Source organism: Amblyomma mixtum, chromosome 8 (genome assembly GCF_055824585.1).
Source record: "Amblyomma mixtum isolate Tamu chromosome 8, ASM5582458v1, whole genome shotgun sequence".
Taxonomy (NCBI): domain Eukaryota; kingdom Metazoa; phylum Arthropoda; class Arachnida; order Ixodida; family Ixodidae; genus Amblyomma; species Amblyomma mixtum.
Window position 1 is genome coordinate 40,516,620 of NC_143019.1, and position 17,477 is coordinate 40,534,096.

The following is a 17,477-nucleotide window of genomic DNA, read 5'->3' on the forward strand; positions in this document are numbered from 1 at the left end:
AGCCTCCACTGACCAGTGAGTGGTCGAATCGATAAATAGCGATTTGTGAGTGGCATTGCGGTGCCCTAGCCCTAGAAAATTACGGTGCCCGATGTACACTATTTCCTTCAATTAGCCGCCGCGTTGGCTCAGCGGTCATGGCGTTCGGCTGCTGGCCCAAAAGACGTCGGTTCGATCCCGGCCGCGGTGGGAATTTCGATGGAGGCGGAATTCCAGAATCCCGTGTACTGTGCGATGTCTGTGCACGATATGGAACCCTAGGTGGTCGAAATTTTCGGAGCCCTTGCACTGCGACGTCCCTCATAGCCTGAATCTGTTTGGGACTTTAAACCTCCTAAACCAACCAACCTTCAATTAGACTAAAAATTAGGCTCCCTTTTTTTTCTGCAGCAGCTTGACACTTCATTAGATTTGAAAAAAAAAAAAGTTTGGCAATTTCGGTTCTTTAAATTCTCAGAAACCCCTTAAGAATCCCCCCCCCCTTTTTTTTTTCCAAATTTAACCCCCTTACGTATTTCCTGAAAAAGGGAAAATTCCCCGAATGGAAAATTCGCTTTGTTGCTCGCGAACCAGTTTTTGCGAATTCGGCTCCTGATTGGTCAAGGGAGAAACCAGCCAAAAAAGACGGAAACACAAGAAGAGAACGACACAGGACAACGGTGTCGTTCTCTTCTTGTGTTTCCGTCTTTTTTGGCTGGTTTTCTCCCTTGACATGCCTTACCAACAGGCCCACCATTCTTCCCTGCTCCTGATTGGTCGATACTGCAGTCTTCAGCATCCGCAACGCTGCGCCGTTTTTGCACCGAAGCGACCGGCCCAGCCCGTTGTAATCAATCACCCTGGCGCGCCGTCTGTCGCTGCTTACGCTGCTTGCCTAGATGGCGGACCAAGTGCGCTGTCTACTTTGCTACATTGTTTGCGCGTGCGTGTCAAGAAACTCGCGAACTGGGTCGCGCACAGCGGGCCTAAGAGATGGTCGCGCTCGAATTAACGGTCGGCTCTCAGTAATCGGAATGGATGATGATGGTGGTCATTTGATTTCATTGACGCAAGGGACTGCTTGGCTCAAGAGCTCGATGGCTGAGGTGTTTTGGTCTGTTCGAGGTGGGGTCAAAGACCTAATTTTCCCCAAGGCTCGACTCCATGGTTAAGGCGCTCGTCTACCGAGCCGGAGTACCCGGGTTCGAACCCGACAGCGGCGGCCGTGTTTCGATGGAGGCGGAACGCAAAAGGCGCCCGTGTGCTAAGCAAATGTCAGTGCACGTTAAAAGATCCCCAGGTGGTCGAAATTATTCCGGAGCCCTCCACTACGGCACCTCTTTCTTGCTTTCTTCTCTCACTCCCTCCTTTCTCCCTTACGGAGTGGTTCAGGTGTCCAGCGAGATGCAAGAAAGGTACTGCGCCATTTCCTCTCCTAAAAAGCAAATTATTTCACCCTTAGAGAAGCCGACCGTGAGGTTAGGGGATATCTGGTACCCTCTCGGGAACCGATGGGTACTAGGCGGCACTGGGGATCGAACCCCGTACCTACCGTACACGAGGCGGACCCTCAGGCGACTGTTCCACTTCTTCAGTCGTTAACTAAAATTCAAAGTGAACCGAGACATTTCGTTTGAATTATAGGGAGTCCGACTTTAGGGAAGCCCTATATTTACACACGTTATGTTGACGGGCCGGAAGCATCGTTAGTTCGAATAAACGGGAAGTTCGAATTAACGAGAGTTCGCTGTATAAGGTGCGCAGCGTTTTTACGATCAGGTCCCCAGCGCAAGGCTAAAATATATGTCGCCGCTGCCCGCAGCCCAGTGCTGCGTCTGGTCCGAGAGCGCGTGCGGCCGTAAAAGGCTGGTGCGAAACGAATTCGTGCAGTGCCGAGGCGTTTTCGAATTGATTCATACCACGTTCTTCACGTGACTGAAATCTCCAGCCATTAAGCGATCTCTGATATTTCACTGCGCTGCTGTACTATTTCCTAAGTAACCTAATGTATCTGAATTAACGTTGTGCATATAGTATGAACCTAAAATACACTTGTATTGTTCTCTTTATTGTGTGCATTTTGTTCTCCTTTGTGTGTTACTCCCCTCCGAAGTAAGATCGGCGAGAGCTTAGTGAAATATTTTAGTGGAAAGAAGTGTGCGAACGGAGTCGAGGGATACATCGATACGTTGCAACTTTTACGCCTGATTTGAATAGGACCGCAGTGCGTGTTACGCGGCTTATTTTGCCGCGACAGCTGCCTCAAACCCCGAGAACTCAGGTGTCCGCGCGGCCGCTATAGAAGGCACACATCTGAGATTTGCTCTTGCACGCGCTCGCCTTTCGCAATGGGGGCTCTCGCACGCGCTCGCTTTTCGCAATGGGGTGCTTGGAGTCACGCGTACAAGCATGACTTCGGCTGCAGTTTCTCTGTGTGCGATCTTCTCCGGGATCCCGCAGTGACCTCTCGGCGTCGCCACCGGTTACCCCTTTGTGGGGATAAACTCTCCCCTAGTGCACTCTCTTTTATAAAAGAAAGTGCGCTAAAGGAGAGTTTACTGCCTTTTTCACTCCATTCTATTCAGAGCGTTACACGCTGCGGGAGAAGCGTTCCCAGCGACCTCCCGGCATCGCCACCGGATACGCCTATGTGGGGGTAAAAAGGGAATACGAGGAGAACTTACTCCCTTTTTGCTCCTTTCTGGTTAGATTGGTTGGTTGGTTGGTTTATGGGGTTCAACGTCCCAAAGCGACTCAGGTTATGAGGGACGCCGTAGTGGAGGGCTCCGGAAATTTCGACCACCTGGGGCTCTTTAACGTGCACCGACATCGCACAGCACGCGGGCCTCTAGAATTTCTCCTCCAGAGAAATTCGACCGCCGCGGCCGGGATCGAACCCACGTCTTTCGGGTCAGCAGCCGAGCACCATAACCACTGAGCCACCGTGGCGGCAACCTTTCTGGTTAGAGCGGGACACGCTGCGAGAGAGGCGTTTCCGACTGCCGTCCTCACTGTTTTTTACACTTGCGCATCGTCTCTCGATTAATTTGGCGTTCCGTAGCAGTGCCGTCGTTTTATTATTTTTAGCCTGCCTGTTTCATTGAACAGAGATTTGCTGTCAAGAGTGAGGTGGCCTCTGGTTCGATTTCGCCATTGTAGACGTTCACGCCGGGGACGGGGAAAGGGGTGGGGGGGGGGGGGGGGGGGGGGGTCATTGTGGCGCCACGGTGTTTTGCGACTGCGGGCCATGTGCCAAGTGCTGTGACGCAAGTCCGGAAAGCCCGCCTCCCCCCCTCCCCCCTGATATTACGGAATAGATCGATTTAGGAATCATCCGCCGTGCGCGGCGTTCTTCGATCGTGTATATAGAACGGGTACGCGTTTCCTCGGAACTCGCATATAACCACGTGGTGTCGGACCCACGGCGCTTCGTTGCAAGTTCTCTGCGATCGGTCTGTGGTGAGTAACTGAAGCGAGCCGCGAACCCCATCCGTTTGATCAAACACGCTGGACGGATCGTGTTTGTGAATGTGGCCTTCTGGGAAGTCATGGTTATGTAGTGGAAGTGAAGAATTGTTCGTAAAATCACAGTGTTTCGACGCTACACGCCTCGGAGCGCATTGTGTAGCTTTACTTCGTATGTTTGCTTCTTTTTTGGTACTGAATCGCCGCCCTCTCTCCGTATCGCGACTTCACGGAACACGAAGCAGATACTGACCCCAATCCGGCCGATTCTTGCAAAGCTGGTCATTTTGGCGAAGCTTACAAAGCTGGCGGATAGGCGACGCCACTTGTGCACACAAGGCCGTGTGCGGCAGTGAAGCGTCTTTACGGTGATAGCTAATTTGGTTAGTGCGACCTAGTGCCCTCTGGCTGTCTCTTTTAGTGCATCTGATAGCGGCCATAAAAGGGGGTCGGTCATAAAAGGCAGGCCGTGCAGGCATCTTTCCGCTGTGAAGAAGGGGACCTGGAGAGTAAAGGAAAATTTAACAGTCGCTTTCTTTTAGTTACCAACAGCAACAGATGACTTAATGGTAGAAAGCGCTGTGACGGTGGGGCTGTGCCGCTAGAAATTCCTTTTACGAGTGTGCACGGAAGCGTCTTCGTTAGCTGGGTCTCAGCAGTCGTGCAGCTTCGGAGGAGGCACGCGAACGCTGCGACGAAAGTAATCAAAGAACCATTGCTCCTGCGATCTAATTTCGCTGGCGTTTGAAGTACAATGTAAGTTTGGGCGCGCACACTACACAAGCGTGGCGCAGTGCTCTGACCACTGTGTTGTAATTTGGTATGACACTATGCCATGTACTGCAAACGCCAAATAAAATGCAAGTCGAGTGAAGCTGAATGTCAGCTCATTTCGAGGCGCGAAGACCGGTCTTCGTAAGTGCTAATGAACGCCACCTGCATTATATCGCACCGTGTCCAATGCGGTTACACACTATGCATTTACAAACTATGCGCTTACACACTATGCGGTTACACATGGTGCGATTACACATGGTGCGATTACACATGGTGCGTTTACACATGGTACGGTTACACACTATGCGGTTACACACTATGCGCTTACAAACTATGCGCTCACACACTATACTATGCGGTTACACACGATGCGGGCACCTGCGCCCACATCGGGTGTCGGAAGGGATGGGGAGAGGGGGGGGGGGGGGGGGGGACACCGTGGCTTCTCGAACGCGCAACATACAGCTTTCGCGGTTAAAAAAAAAAAAGACGCTATTAATATATATATATATATATATATAGGTTGCGAAAGCGTGAAGTACTAGACTGCTTATAAGAATATATAGCGAAGTATAGGCTTCGTTAAAGGAAACATATTTATTCAACTCAGTGTCGGTTCGTTTGCTAAGTGAGCCTAAGGCGTTACGCTCTTTTTTTGTGAGGTTAGGTGGCCCAGATTTTCGTGTCCCAAAAGCTTGAAGAATCTCCTTTTGTACCGCTTTTATATATAGGTCTAGATGTCTGTCCCTACCAGTTTTGGGTGTCCACTGTTCCTGAGACGCCACCACGCCGAAACAAAGGTATGACCTCAGACGACGCTGTGGCTCAGACCAACGGCTAAAGTTTAAACAATACTGACGGGCCGACCAAGCTCACGCGCCCACCAGCTCTCCCTCTACTTGTGCCACACGCTCTCGGAATTTTTTAAAGCTAAGAAAAATTATTGAGAAACGAATCAAGCACCAGCTCCACGTAAAATCCCTTCAAATATACCTTAAATCAGAAACTGTGCCGAAAGGACTTTTTGTATCTTTAACCCCATCCATTAGCAACCTTTCGGAATCCCACCGCCTAGCATGGAGCACAGAACTACTTAAAGCATCCATAAACCTTTTAAAAATAACAATTGAGCACTTTAAAAAGACGTTGGCATCACTTACACTAGAGGAGAGGCGGGCGCGTCAAAGCATGATACTCTCAACATCCGAGGTAAATGAGCTTGAGGTCTTCAAGTCTAACAAAACTCAGCAAATTTGGACGAAAAAACTGACTAAATTTTCCCGTGATGGCATCCTTGTCGAGGATTGTATAGAGCTCACAATGCCATTACAACTAGCAAGCCACATACCCACACCCGACAATTACAAGGAAACCGTAAACCAACATCCAACCACATTAGACCAAACACCCGAAGAGCCACACCTTCCGGAAAATATAATTAACCTGTCAAGCTCACAGCTCACCCCCGAGGAAAAGTCACTGCTGTCGCGTGGCCTTAAATTCTGCCCAAGCCATAGCAAGTATAACGAGTACAAGTTACTCCAGGATCTAGATAACTTTTCGCGAACTCTCAGATTACGGGAATATTTCTTCGACAAACCGAACACAAATAATGTGCGGTACCCCCAATCTCAGGAACAGTGGACACCCAAAACTGGTAGGGACAGACATCTAGACCTATATATAAAAGCGGCACAAAAGGAGATTCTTCAAGCTTTTGGGACACGAAAATCTGGGCCACCTAACCTCACAAAAAAAGAGCGTAACGCCTTAGGCTCACTTAGCAAACGAACCGACATTGAGTTGAATAAATATGTTTCCTTTAACGAAGCCTATACTTCGCTATATATATATATATATATATATATATATATATATATATATATATATATATATATATATATATAATATATATATATATATATATAGCGCAGTAGTTCGCGCCGGGTGTTGTGTTGCAGCAGACGACAGCGCCGCCGACGGTGCGGTGAAAAAATAGAGGGAAAAAATAACGTGCGTTTTATTTTAATGCACCCTGAGCTGTAAAATGTATCAGGAATAATTATGCCCGGTAAAACGGAAAAAGAGAAAAGAATGAAGAAAGAAAGAATGAAGAAAGAAAGAAAGAAAGAAAGGAGGAAATAAAGGAAGAAAGAAAGAAAGAAAGAAAGAAAGAAAGAAAGAAAGAAAGAAAGAAAGAAAGAAAGAAAGAAAGAAAGAAAGAAAGAAAGAAAGAAGGAAAGAAAGAAAGAAAGAAAGAAAGAAAGGGAGGGAGGGAGGAAGCAAGAAAGAAAGAAACCACCTTTTCCTCACGACTTCCAGGCAGGTTGCCTGAAACTTGAAAGCGGTGCGCTGCATGTGTGGTCCGAAGTTCTCAATTTTTTCCCCGTGTCTACACTTTATTTTCATGTTCAATTTATTTACTTTCTTTAGATAGTTTTACATGGCAGACCTTTTAATTATAAACCGTTCCAATATACTGTTGCAGTATAAACGCTAAAAGTGTAGTTGAAGTGCTTTTTCTTTTTCAAGTACGTGGAAAAGGCTGGTCCACTAGCGGGATCGTCCTAATAAACTTTGTCATGTTTTCCTAAGTGACTGTCTTGTCATACATGTACTTTTTTTTTTTGCTGTCTCGCTCTCATCGAGGCTTGTTATTAGAGTCGCCGAAGGTCGTCTCTGTCGCTCAGGAAATCCAGCCGGTTGGCGAAGCCGCCGTCTCCAAGACGACGACGACGTGGACATAGCGTCGTCGTATCCCGCTGGGAGAGCCACTGATTCTACCCCACTCCCCATTCTCCTCTCAGTCCCGTCTTTCCCGCACGACAACCCCCTAACACCAACAACGCGCATGTGTGTGCTCGCGTCTCGGTGTCCTGTTTTTTTCTCTCTCTTTTTCTTTTGTTCTCTCCCCGCCACTCGATAAGATCAACTGGCCCAGAGCTAGAGCTCGTCGCGACAAAATTCTCCTCCTCCTCCTCTCCCTCGTCAATGCATCGACCGACCGGTGACGTACTACACCAGTGCGACGAGCGCAAGCTGTTTTGTTCGATTTTTTAATTCCCCCTCCACACCCTACTCCTTCGGCCAGCCGCCTTGTGCAATGCCGTGACTGCCGCCAACGGCTCGGCCAACGAAGCGGCGTTTCCATGCCCGGTCCGTTTCTGTCTCCTAAATCTTGGCCGTCTCTCTCATTTCTGCCCCCCCCCCCTTTTTTTTTCTTCATTTACTTATCTATTTTTACTTTCGTAGCTGTCGCGTGCTTCGTCGTTGCGCGGCGTGTGTGGCGTGCGCCTTGTGTTCTGTTCGCCTTTGTATGGCAGCGGCCGAGGCCGCTGCATTATCGGATATAAGTAGTGCAAGTGGGCGCAAGTAAAAGAAGAATGCGGAGAAAAGCTCTGGCCCGTTAAATCGACCAAGTGATTCCCCGAATCGCTTTTTGTACTGTCCATCGCGCATCTGCCCCCCCCCCCCCCCCCCTTCCCTCCACCCTACCTATTTCTTTGTTCGTATTGTATTCGGCACTCGGTGCAACTGCCATTTCGAAGATTGCGCTTTCCAATTTTCTTTTTGTAGTTCGGCTTTGCCTACGACGCTGGAGTCGTGCAGGCAAAGCACGCTTTACAGGGGGTGAGAACGCGAGCTTTTAAAATCTCTCCCTACGTTTTAGAGAACCGTTCGCATCGAATTGAGCGTGCGTCCGTGCTTGGATTGCCAGCGATAGTATTGTCCCCTGCGACTGCCGTAGTACTGCGATGGTATTGCTGCCCGGCGATGGTGCTGCCAGCACTTAAAGCGTAAATAATGCTTAGAAAGGCTTTGTATCTTGTTTAGCTCTGAAATTGAAATGGCTGAGCCCGCCATTTATGTCTCTCTCTCTCTCTCTTTCTTTTTTTTTGTAGCTGACTGGCCAGTGTTCGTGTATACCTCAGTAGACAGTCCGCTCGACGTCGCCCAGTTTAGAGACGTGAGATGGCGATGCCGGTCGTTTGTTCCAGCCCGTTGTCTTTTGCCCCTGGGTTCCATTTATCGTCGTTCGTGAAAACCTCTTTAGAGACGTCCGCAAGCTCAGAGTTGGTGCATGCGGTCTTACGCTGTTTTTTTCTTGCTATTAGTGAAATTTAGGTGGCCTCTTGGTCAGTTTTTAGTTTGTTTGTTTGCCTACTTTTGTTTCTAGGGGTTTGTTGAGGCTTTCATTTGATTAATTCATTCTTCATTCATCCTTTTATTTGTTCTCCACATCATGACATACACAATATGGAAGGGGCCAAGGAGAGAAGCCGTTTCAGTACGGCTTGAAAAATCATAGTCGGCTTTGTTCATAAAAATAACCATTGAGATGCTCAAGAACTTTTTTAAAGCTTGGTTTGCAGTGTTTTATTTTTTAAATGAAATACTGCTGTAGTTTGAGCACTGTTTGGTAAAGGATGCTTTGCAGGGAGCTGAAGAAAAAATAAACAAGAATATACCTGCCAAGAACCTTTGTAGTGTGGTTTTCTCCTTGACCGACTTAGCCTCACTCGTCCTCGGGTTTTGTTCGCCACTATTAGAGACACGCCAAGGCCTGCTTTTTCTTGTTGAGGTAAAGCGCTAGCTACCTGAACAGAACACGCTTAGCCCCCACGGTGTAGTAACTGGCGACTCTTTTACCATATGACCAGAAATAATTAGAGGGCATTGGGGAGACATTTCGTCGTGCATTGAAGCTGAGTTCGTCTGACGTTGACGATGGCATCGAGAACTCGATTTTCTGGACGTGAACGCGTCATATTCTCGGCATTTTCGTGTAGAAACACACGCTTTTTAAAAGTGGAATGAGAATGAGAGAAATTAGTGATTGGTTGGTGTGATTAATCATAAATATTATCGTACATAGTAGGGGACATACGCTGCGTTCCGAACCCCCTCGTTGCCACCGAGCGTATCTTCTGAAATTTGGCTCCAAATCCATATATAAACGTTGCAACAACGTGTTATTGTGTAGTCAGTTGTTGCGACTGCGGCGGGGTGCGATGGTTAAGCGCGCGTCTTCACTAAAATAGCCGCATCGTCTCCCAAGAACCGCTTGCACTCGCGTGAGAAACTCGCACACATATATAGCGCCCTAAATCCGCGCATCCGTTTTTAATAATTTGTTTGTACTGTTTCGCACTGCGTAAGCTTCGAACGATCGCTGCTCTACACGAGCGACCTTTCTGAATTCGCTAAAAATACGCGTCGCCCGGCGAAGACGGATCGACCTGCTAGCATTGTTTCTCTCCCCCCCCCCTCCTTTCCCAAATCACTTAGTGAAAAAACAAAATTAAAATGCGAAAAAGAATGGCCGTGCTTCTTCGTGTTCTGTGTGTGTGTATGGGGGTGGTGGGGGGGTTGTAATTGAAAGAGATGTACGTGGCTCCCTTTGCAAAACAAATTGGAGCTGACGCGTGCTGTATAGGCACTGACGAAGACGAGGAAGGCGGTCTCCGGAGCGCACAACAACAACAGCGCTGATGACGGCGATTAGAGGCAGGGACGACGCTGTAGTGTCGTACCCTCTCCTGGTCTCCCTTTCCCCGCCCCCGTATCGTCCCTGTGTGAAAGCTTCGACGCTCGTGTCGGGGGCTGTTCAGGCGCTCTGTTTCCCATTACCCGTCGGCTCCTCGTTCGCTCTCTGGCGCGCTAGCGTCCTTGGCCCGCTTTTTGAAACTTTAACGAAGCCGTGTGCCGTCTGACGTTCGTGGGCGTGCAGTGGTGTTGTGTGGTGCGCTGCGCTGTGGGCCCGAGGGAAGACGGACAACAACACGAGCATTGTGTGTTGTGTATACCCCCTGTATAAGTCCCGTACTCCGCCATCCGTTCGTTCGTCCGTCAGTCTGCGCAAAGTTTCTGGCCGGATAGGAGAAGCATGAAACTTGCATCTCCTCGAATAATGAATGGATTGCGCTCCGGAGCGCGCGGATTAGGCGCGAGCGCGCCATGTGTCGCCGCCGCGGACGCGATGTCTCTCCTCCATTCTCCTTGGCTCGTCGCGCGGAGGCGTGCTTTCTTTCTTTGGGATACCTTTTTTTTGTCTAATTGTTCCTTCGTTCTTGATGCGCGCTGGGGAAATTTCCGAGTGCTGTTTCTACCATTTGCTTTTTTTTATTTTTCTTGACGTTAAGAGGCTAACTTGACTAAGTGAGTGCGTGGCTGGCTTCTAAGAGGTTACCTTACAAACTTTTTTAGGCAGTCTATAGACTGTCCATAGACTTCTGTGTATAAAGTCTATGGACTCTCTAGAGACAAATCCTAGAGAACAGTCTATAGGCAATACAAATTCTATAGGCAGTCTATAGATAATCTATAGATTTATGGTCATACACTTTTAGTAGACTTTTTTCTATATATAGTCTATAGACTATAAATAGACGAAAAGAAATATCTATAGGAAGGCAGTAGCGTCTATAAGAAGTGTATAGACTGTCAATAGACGATTTTTATTAGAGATGGATCGAGTGGGATCCCTGTTATGCTGCGGAAAGATCAGTGGCGACGCCAAACGAGGAAATGCTTGGGGGCTTTGAAGCGCTGTTTTTGTTCTTACTTTATGGATTTACATTATCAGGCATGTGTACTACCAACTAATTTCTGAGGTGAGTAGCTGCTAATGCCTGCAGAAGCGAGGCGCTGTTAGGTTCGCATGCCTGACAACATTTCCTGCTTGCTTCCTTGACGCTTTTTGTCATGTGCAGGCTCTCTTGTTGCTGTATTGTGTTGTGGGTTGCGGTGTCTTATGTAACAAATGAGGGTGGACTCCGAAACGAAAAATTCAGGGGGCACTTTGGCTCCCTAAAGTGCTGCAATGCGAAGAAAGCTTTTTCCTGGCACACTGTTTGGCATTGACTGCGAGGTCACCCACCGACGCCTTACGCCCCCTGTCGGAGCGGACGACAACTATTTTATTAGTGTTCGTCTGCTACAAAAGGGGGCGTCAGGCATCCGTGGGTGACCTCATTGCTGCAAATCCGCGCACTCTGACGTCATAACCATCTCGACCAACTGAAAAGCGTGACACCTCTGCTGACAACCTTCTGTCGACAACGATGAAACATTAAAAGCTTTCGCCTTAAAATGGTAGTATAAAAGGGGGTATGATTAAGAAGGTAGCTTGTGAAGAATGAAAAATATCCCTGCTTCCTGGACCTACTTTCAGGCTTCAAGCGTGAAAAAGCAAGGGATATATTCCCACTCTGTCTCATCATCTCATTGCTGCGCGTGTGGTAATTATGAATAAAATAGCAAGCGTCACGTATGGATGAAGCGTGCTCATATAAATGGCTCGTTATATCGCGCGAATGAGCAGGGAATGAGATGCCCCCCCCCCCCCCCCCCCCCCTCGAAACACTGCACAGCACACTGCGAAAGCACCTCATACCTGATGCCAAAGCTTATTACTCGGAGCCTTTAAACTATGCATTGCTGTCGCATCGCATTATGTCGGCGCAGCATCTACATGATGGAGCCCTTTACCGTGGCTGCCTTTTAGTTTTTGGTGCGTTTCTCCAGTATGGCACTTTAGTTAGCATACTTTTTGCCCCGTGTTTTCCAATCTTTCCTGGGAAGCGCAGTCAGCCTAACGTAGCTCCTTTGCTTTGGTCAGCTTACTTTATTTTTTTTTTCACGGTGGTCTCACCGGGTGCAGTGTACAGAAACTGTGTTTTTTTTTCTATATTGTTATGGGGAATTAATGCTATTATCTGTTATGTGGGCTATGTGGCATTACATTGGAGGGCAGAGTTGTGTGTACTATTTTTTTTTCATCATTGAATTGCTTGTATATGTGGACTTATACCCACTGCCATATAAACTAGTTCAAGTTATGAATTCCTGCCAGTGAATGACTGCTGTCCAATGCAGAACAGTAGACGGCAGCGGAAATGCAGTTCACTATCTTTTGTTCATGTTAGGAAGCAGTGTGTGTTTGCCTGAAAAATTAGCTAACATATTTGGTGTACTCTATAAAGCAAGAAGCGTTGAAGGAATAGGTAGCAGGTGCGACAGCGGTGTTGTTCAGCAGGAATCTGGGGGCAAAAAAAAAGCCATCATGCAAAAAAGGACCTCCGAGAATGAAGAGAACTTACTTTGGCATATCCAGTCTTGTTTAGCTTGGTGTCCCCTGCATTATCAGTAATGCACGCACCTCTGAAGGTTGACTAGCAGTGCTGATTATATCTTGTTATTGAAAAAAAAGCAAGGGGGGGGGGGGGTGAGGTAAAAAATTTTGAGAAGAAAGAGACGTTTGAGGTGATTGTAACTTTCGCTTTCATTTTCTTCTGACATTCCTGTTGATTTTAGTATTTTCTCGCTTACTCATTTTATAATTAGAGTGGAACAGGGATCTCGCCTACCCGCCTTTGTGTCAAAAGCAGGTGACGTGTTGGGGAAACGTTGCTGCACGAGAAGTAGTGGCCGTGGTGCTCGACAGTGACAAATGGGCAGCCGGATTTAAACGCAAGAGAAAAAACGAACGCTGGCTTTTTGCGACGGAGAAAAGGATCGGGGTAGGAATGATGTATGATAGAAAGAAAACAGTGATGTCTTGGCTGGTTCAGCGCGAGGACAAAAGAAAAAATGTAGGAAAGAGGCAAGGAGAGACTCGATCTTCCTGTCGCCCAGCTCCTTGGGCCTTTGTTCTGTTTCTGGGTTTTCCCGAAGTTAATTAGATCTCCTTCAGGGTTGGAAGGATGTTAAGGATGAGAGTGGAGTGACCCTGTTTGGTGCTCAGCCTGCTTAGGACACTTTCTCTCTTTGGACATTCTGAGTGGGTTTCAGTTTGCCCTTACTTAGTGAAATTGGGCTTGTGTGGGTGTGTGTTTGAGAGGCCTTCTTTTGTGGCAGTGTTTACTTTTTAGTACGAAAGCACTTCTACCTAGCTACCCCCAGCCATTTCGACGATGTCTCACGCAAAGAAAATGAAGCCTCAGCAAGACTCGGTAAGGGAATGGGTGTGCTTGGCAATGGACCAAGCAAAGCTCAATTTTGGGGATGGCCCTGCAGGGTAAGGATGGCAACACATGGTATGGCACACGAGCTATGACCCAAACATGATTAGGACCACTCGAAATTCAACCTTGGAATGACCTTGACCGATTTAGAGATGTGTGAGACAGGAAGCAAAGCCCAATTTGGGGATGGCCCTGCAGGATAAGGATGGCAGCATATGGTATGGCACACGAGGCGTGACTTATACGTTACCACCTGAAATTCAACATTGAAATGACCTTGACCGATTTAGAGATGTGTGAGACAGGAAGCAAAGCCCAATTTGGGGATGGCCCTGCAAGGTAAGGATGGCAACATATGGTATGGCACACGAGGCGTGACCTATACGTTACCACCTGAAATTCAACATTGAAATGACCTTGACTGATTTAGAGATGTGTGAGACAGGAAGCAAAGCCCAATTTGGGGATGGCCCTGCAGGGTAACGATGGCAACACATGGTATGACACACGAGGCCTGACCTAAAAATTATTAGGACCACCCGAAATTCAACCTTGGAATGACCTTGACTGATTTAGAGATGTGTGAGGAAGCAAGCAAAGCTCCATTTGTGGATGGCCCTGCAGGGTAAGGATGGCAACACATGGTATGGCACACAAGGCCTGACCTAAACATTATTCGGGCCACCCGAAATTCAACCTTGGAATGACCTTGACCGATTTAGAGATGTGTGAGACAGCAAACAAAGCTCAATTTGGGGATGGCCTTGCAGGGTAAGGATGGCAACACATGGTATGGCACACGAGGCGTGACCTAAACATTATTAGGGCCACCCGAAATTCAACCTTGGAATGACCTTGACCGATTTAGAGATGTGTGAGACAGCAAACAAAGCTCAATTTGGGGATGGCCTTGCAGGGTAAGGAAGGCAACACATGGTATGGCACGTGAGGTGTCCCAAATATGGTGAGAACACCCGAAATTTGCCCTTCAAATGACCTTGGCCAAATTTGACTGCCGGTAAATCGGTGTGCTCGGGTGGAAGGCAGGCTTGACCTAGTCTCAAGTTGGAATTGGCCCACCTCAGAAAATGAGGTGGGTCCACCCCAGAAATTTCGAAAATTGGGTTCACCCAAGTTAGGATCCCACCTGGGACATCCCCAGAATTGCGTGAACGATAACGATCAAGGCAGAATTGTCTGTGCCTTCGCACCGCAGCTGATGGAAGTCGATGAAGACAACGATGTGCAATGCACAGCGCAAGAGTGTGTTGCAGTGTAAAGCGAGGCGTGTTCGACTAATGCTCTCGTGCAGTGGCCAGCGAAGCTATCTGTTTGCGCCGCCGCAGGTTCGAATCCCAGTCGCGGATATTTAGTTGATTTATTTTTATTTGTTCCTTTCACTTGATACAAACCCACAAACATCGCATCTTGCTCGGGGTTTACCCATCGGAATAGTACTTTCGCACTAATGTAAACTCGAGTAAACTGTATAACAATGCCTCGCATTAAGATGCAGCCACTGTTCGAAGCTGCAATAATTTGTTGCAAATAGTTGAGGGTCATAACTATGCACTGAAAGAACGTGATGTTTGACATGGTACTTCTACGATCAAGAAATCTGCACATATATAAAGAGAAATAGTGTATATGTGTATTCATAAAACGTCATATGTAGGCTTGTGCGAATACTTTACTATTTGGCCGAATATTCGAGATTATAAAGTATTCGATATTCGAAACCTCGGAAGTATTCACATCTCAAGCGCACAACATTCTCAGAACGCTTGCTTCGCGTGGTTTCGATTTAACGTTCTTCCTTCGGGGTGGCGTCGCCGCGGGCTCGCAGCTGAAAGCAACAACCGCGCAGCAACTCAGTTGCATTTAAGGACAACAGTCGGAGGCAAGTGGCGATCAAAGGCGGTAGAACCGCGCAACTATTCTAACCACGCCCTTGACCGCGTTCGGCCTTACTGCGCAAACCGAACTGCCTACGGCCGTATAGTTTCAGATTCCGGCGCGACGCTCGCTCCGGTAATCACCGAGAGAACCGGAAGTTTGCTCTCGCGTTGCCGACCCCTCGTCCGGGAAAACGACCGCCAGTGCAAGCGAGCCACGTACATTCATAAAGCGCAGTTGGAATTTTCTTCAGCGAAGCCAATTTGTGTGCGGGATCCCGTCTTCTTCGCGCGGCCGCTTTGCGCATGCGCGCCTCTTCTCCTCCAGCTCCGCTGGTTGAAAACAAAATCGCCAGCTCCTAATGCGCATGCGCAGTTCATGTTAATGACAGGCGCATGCGACAGATGGCGGCAGCTGTCATGCGCACACTTGTCACTTTGCAGGCACAGCTAGCTCCTTGTGGAACCAGATGGCGCCTGCGTCTCCCACGTGCGTTTGCTTTCAACCAGTAGCAGACGAATATTCGCCGCTCCCCAGAGGGCGCCACATCGTGTGAAAATGTGTACTGGCTTTTTTTTTTTTTTTTGACACGTGGAGCTTCATGCATCATGGCGAAAAGCGGGCACCGATACAAGGTGCCCGCTGCTCGACCCTGTGAATAGGTCTGCTCTGTTTGTATGTCAACTTCCCCAATATCAGGTGGACATTGTTACAAAATGTGGACGTAAGTTCAGTGCTGCTTTCAAGTAATGTCCTTGAATCTAAGAGCGCTCTTAATTGTTCGGCTTAAGTGACAGTGCACTCAAGATTGTTTGGAATTCCATGTTGTTACAAGAGGGAGAAAGCTTCAGTGTATATTTTTTTCTTTCTTTTAGTAGCACTGCGTGTTAGAAAAATACACAGTTCTTAAATCCTCCTTGTGTCGTTTAGCCTCTTTTGTGGGCGAGAAATATTCGAAATATTTGCTTGGCAAAAATATTTGGGCGATACTTATTGCCTCAGGGCATAAGGGGGCAGATAATGATAGTTGAAAGAAAAGGATGTTTAAATGGAAGAAAAAAAGTTTGGCCGATCAATGAAGTCAAGGAATGAGCAAAGATGCGGTCCCTATGTCCAAGCGTTATATGACGGATTGGTCGGCAGAGAACCACTGCCGCCAGAGGGCAGATTCTTGTTGGCTTCAGTGGGGGGGAAACCTACAGCAGCTGGTGAATTTCGGCCGCAGTATTCCAAGATTTGCAGATTGGACACCCGGGGTGGGGATATAAGTCTATTTACGCAAGCTTAGGCTCATATTAGCTCACGTTATTAGTTCACGTTAGCTCCTATTTCTCAACATACCACATCATGGAGATCGAAAAAATGTACGAATTTCGCATTCTTAGGTCCTATAAAGTTCAGGTTAAACAAAACGATATGTTATTTAGAGACATCGCTAACTTAACTGAAAATCCCTCAAATTACACAACACGATGCCGCGAACACTGGCACGTTTCACATCCGCGCACAAACTATGGCTTTGAAACACTTTACTATGCTTTGCCATACACATTGAATAAATTTAAAGTTACACAACAAAATATTACCAGCTCTTCTTTTTCTTTTAAAAGTTTAAAAGAACTTTTTTTCTAATGCACCTGCATATTTATTGTATGAGTACCATTATAAAGTGAACATATAATAATGTCTTGTATTGTTGTATTTGCACAATTTTGGTTGTACTGCACTGCTTCTGGCTGATTTTTGTTATCTGTTATCTTTTAGTGTAATCTGTGTTTTCTGTCCTGCCCTGCCGAGTATAGAAGGGTTATGGGAGCTTTGTCAAGCTGTTCTTGGGCGGCTTTTACTCCCATACACCTCAAACATGTATGTAAACATGCTTGTTTGAAATAAACTCATGCTCATACACATATATGTGCTTTCAAGTAATGTCCTTGAATCTGAGAGCACGCTGAACTGTTTGGCTTACCCGACAATGCTCTCAAGATCATTTGGAATTCCCTATTGTTGCAGGACATTCAACGAGTTCCCATTTGAGAGCCTCGAGGAGCTAGTGCATACAGTGCGCAGTGACCCTGGTCACAAGGAGGCCTGGATTCCCGAACTGCTGCATGCCGTGGGGCTGCTCCCACACAGTCCTGAGGCACTCTGGGCTGTGACCGACCGCATCTGGCAGCAGATCTTCATCGAGCAACAAGAAAAGACATGGGACTTTGGTGCGTACGTAAAGGCGCAGGGAATTGTGTGTTGTCAGGGAGGACGCTACCGCACTAATTTCATTTAAAAGTGGCAAGTGTCAAACACAAACAGACTACTTCAACTTCAAGGGACCAGAGAAGTTTGTCTGAGTTATCTGAAATTCGCCTAAATGTGATCCAGGAGTGCGATTTTCTT

General features: G+C 47.5%; 1 protein-coding gene across 2 annotated transcripts in view; it reads left to right on the forward strand.

The window, feature by feature from the left end:
- Window positions 1-17,477, forward strand: part of LOC149332205 (apoptosis-resistant E3 ubiquitin protein ligase 1) — a 98,926-nt gene that overhangs the window by 57,091 nt on the left and 24,358 nt on the right. For both annotated transcript variants that reach the window (XM_089557137.1, XM_089557138.1), the window contains exon 5: window positions 17,097-17,299. In XM_089557137.1, the coding sequence (XP_089413263.1) occupies window positions 17,097-17,299 (203 nt within the window). The remainder of the gene's footprint in view (window positions 1-17,096; window positions 17,300-17,477) is intronic.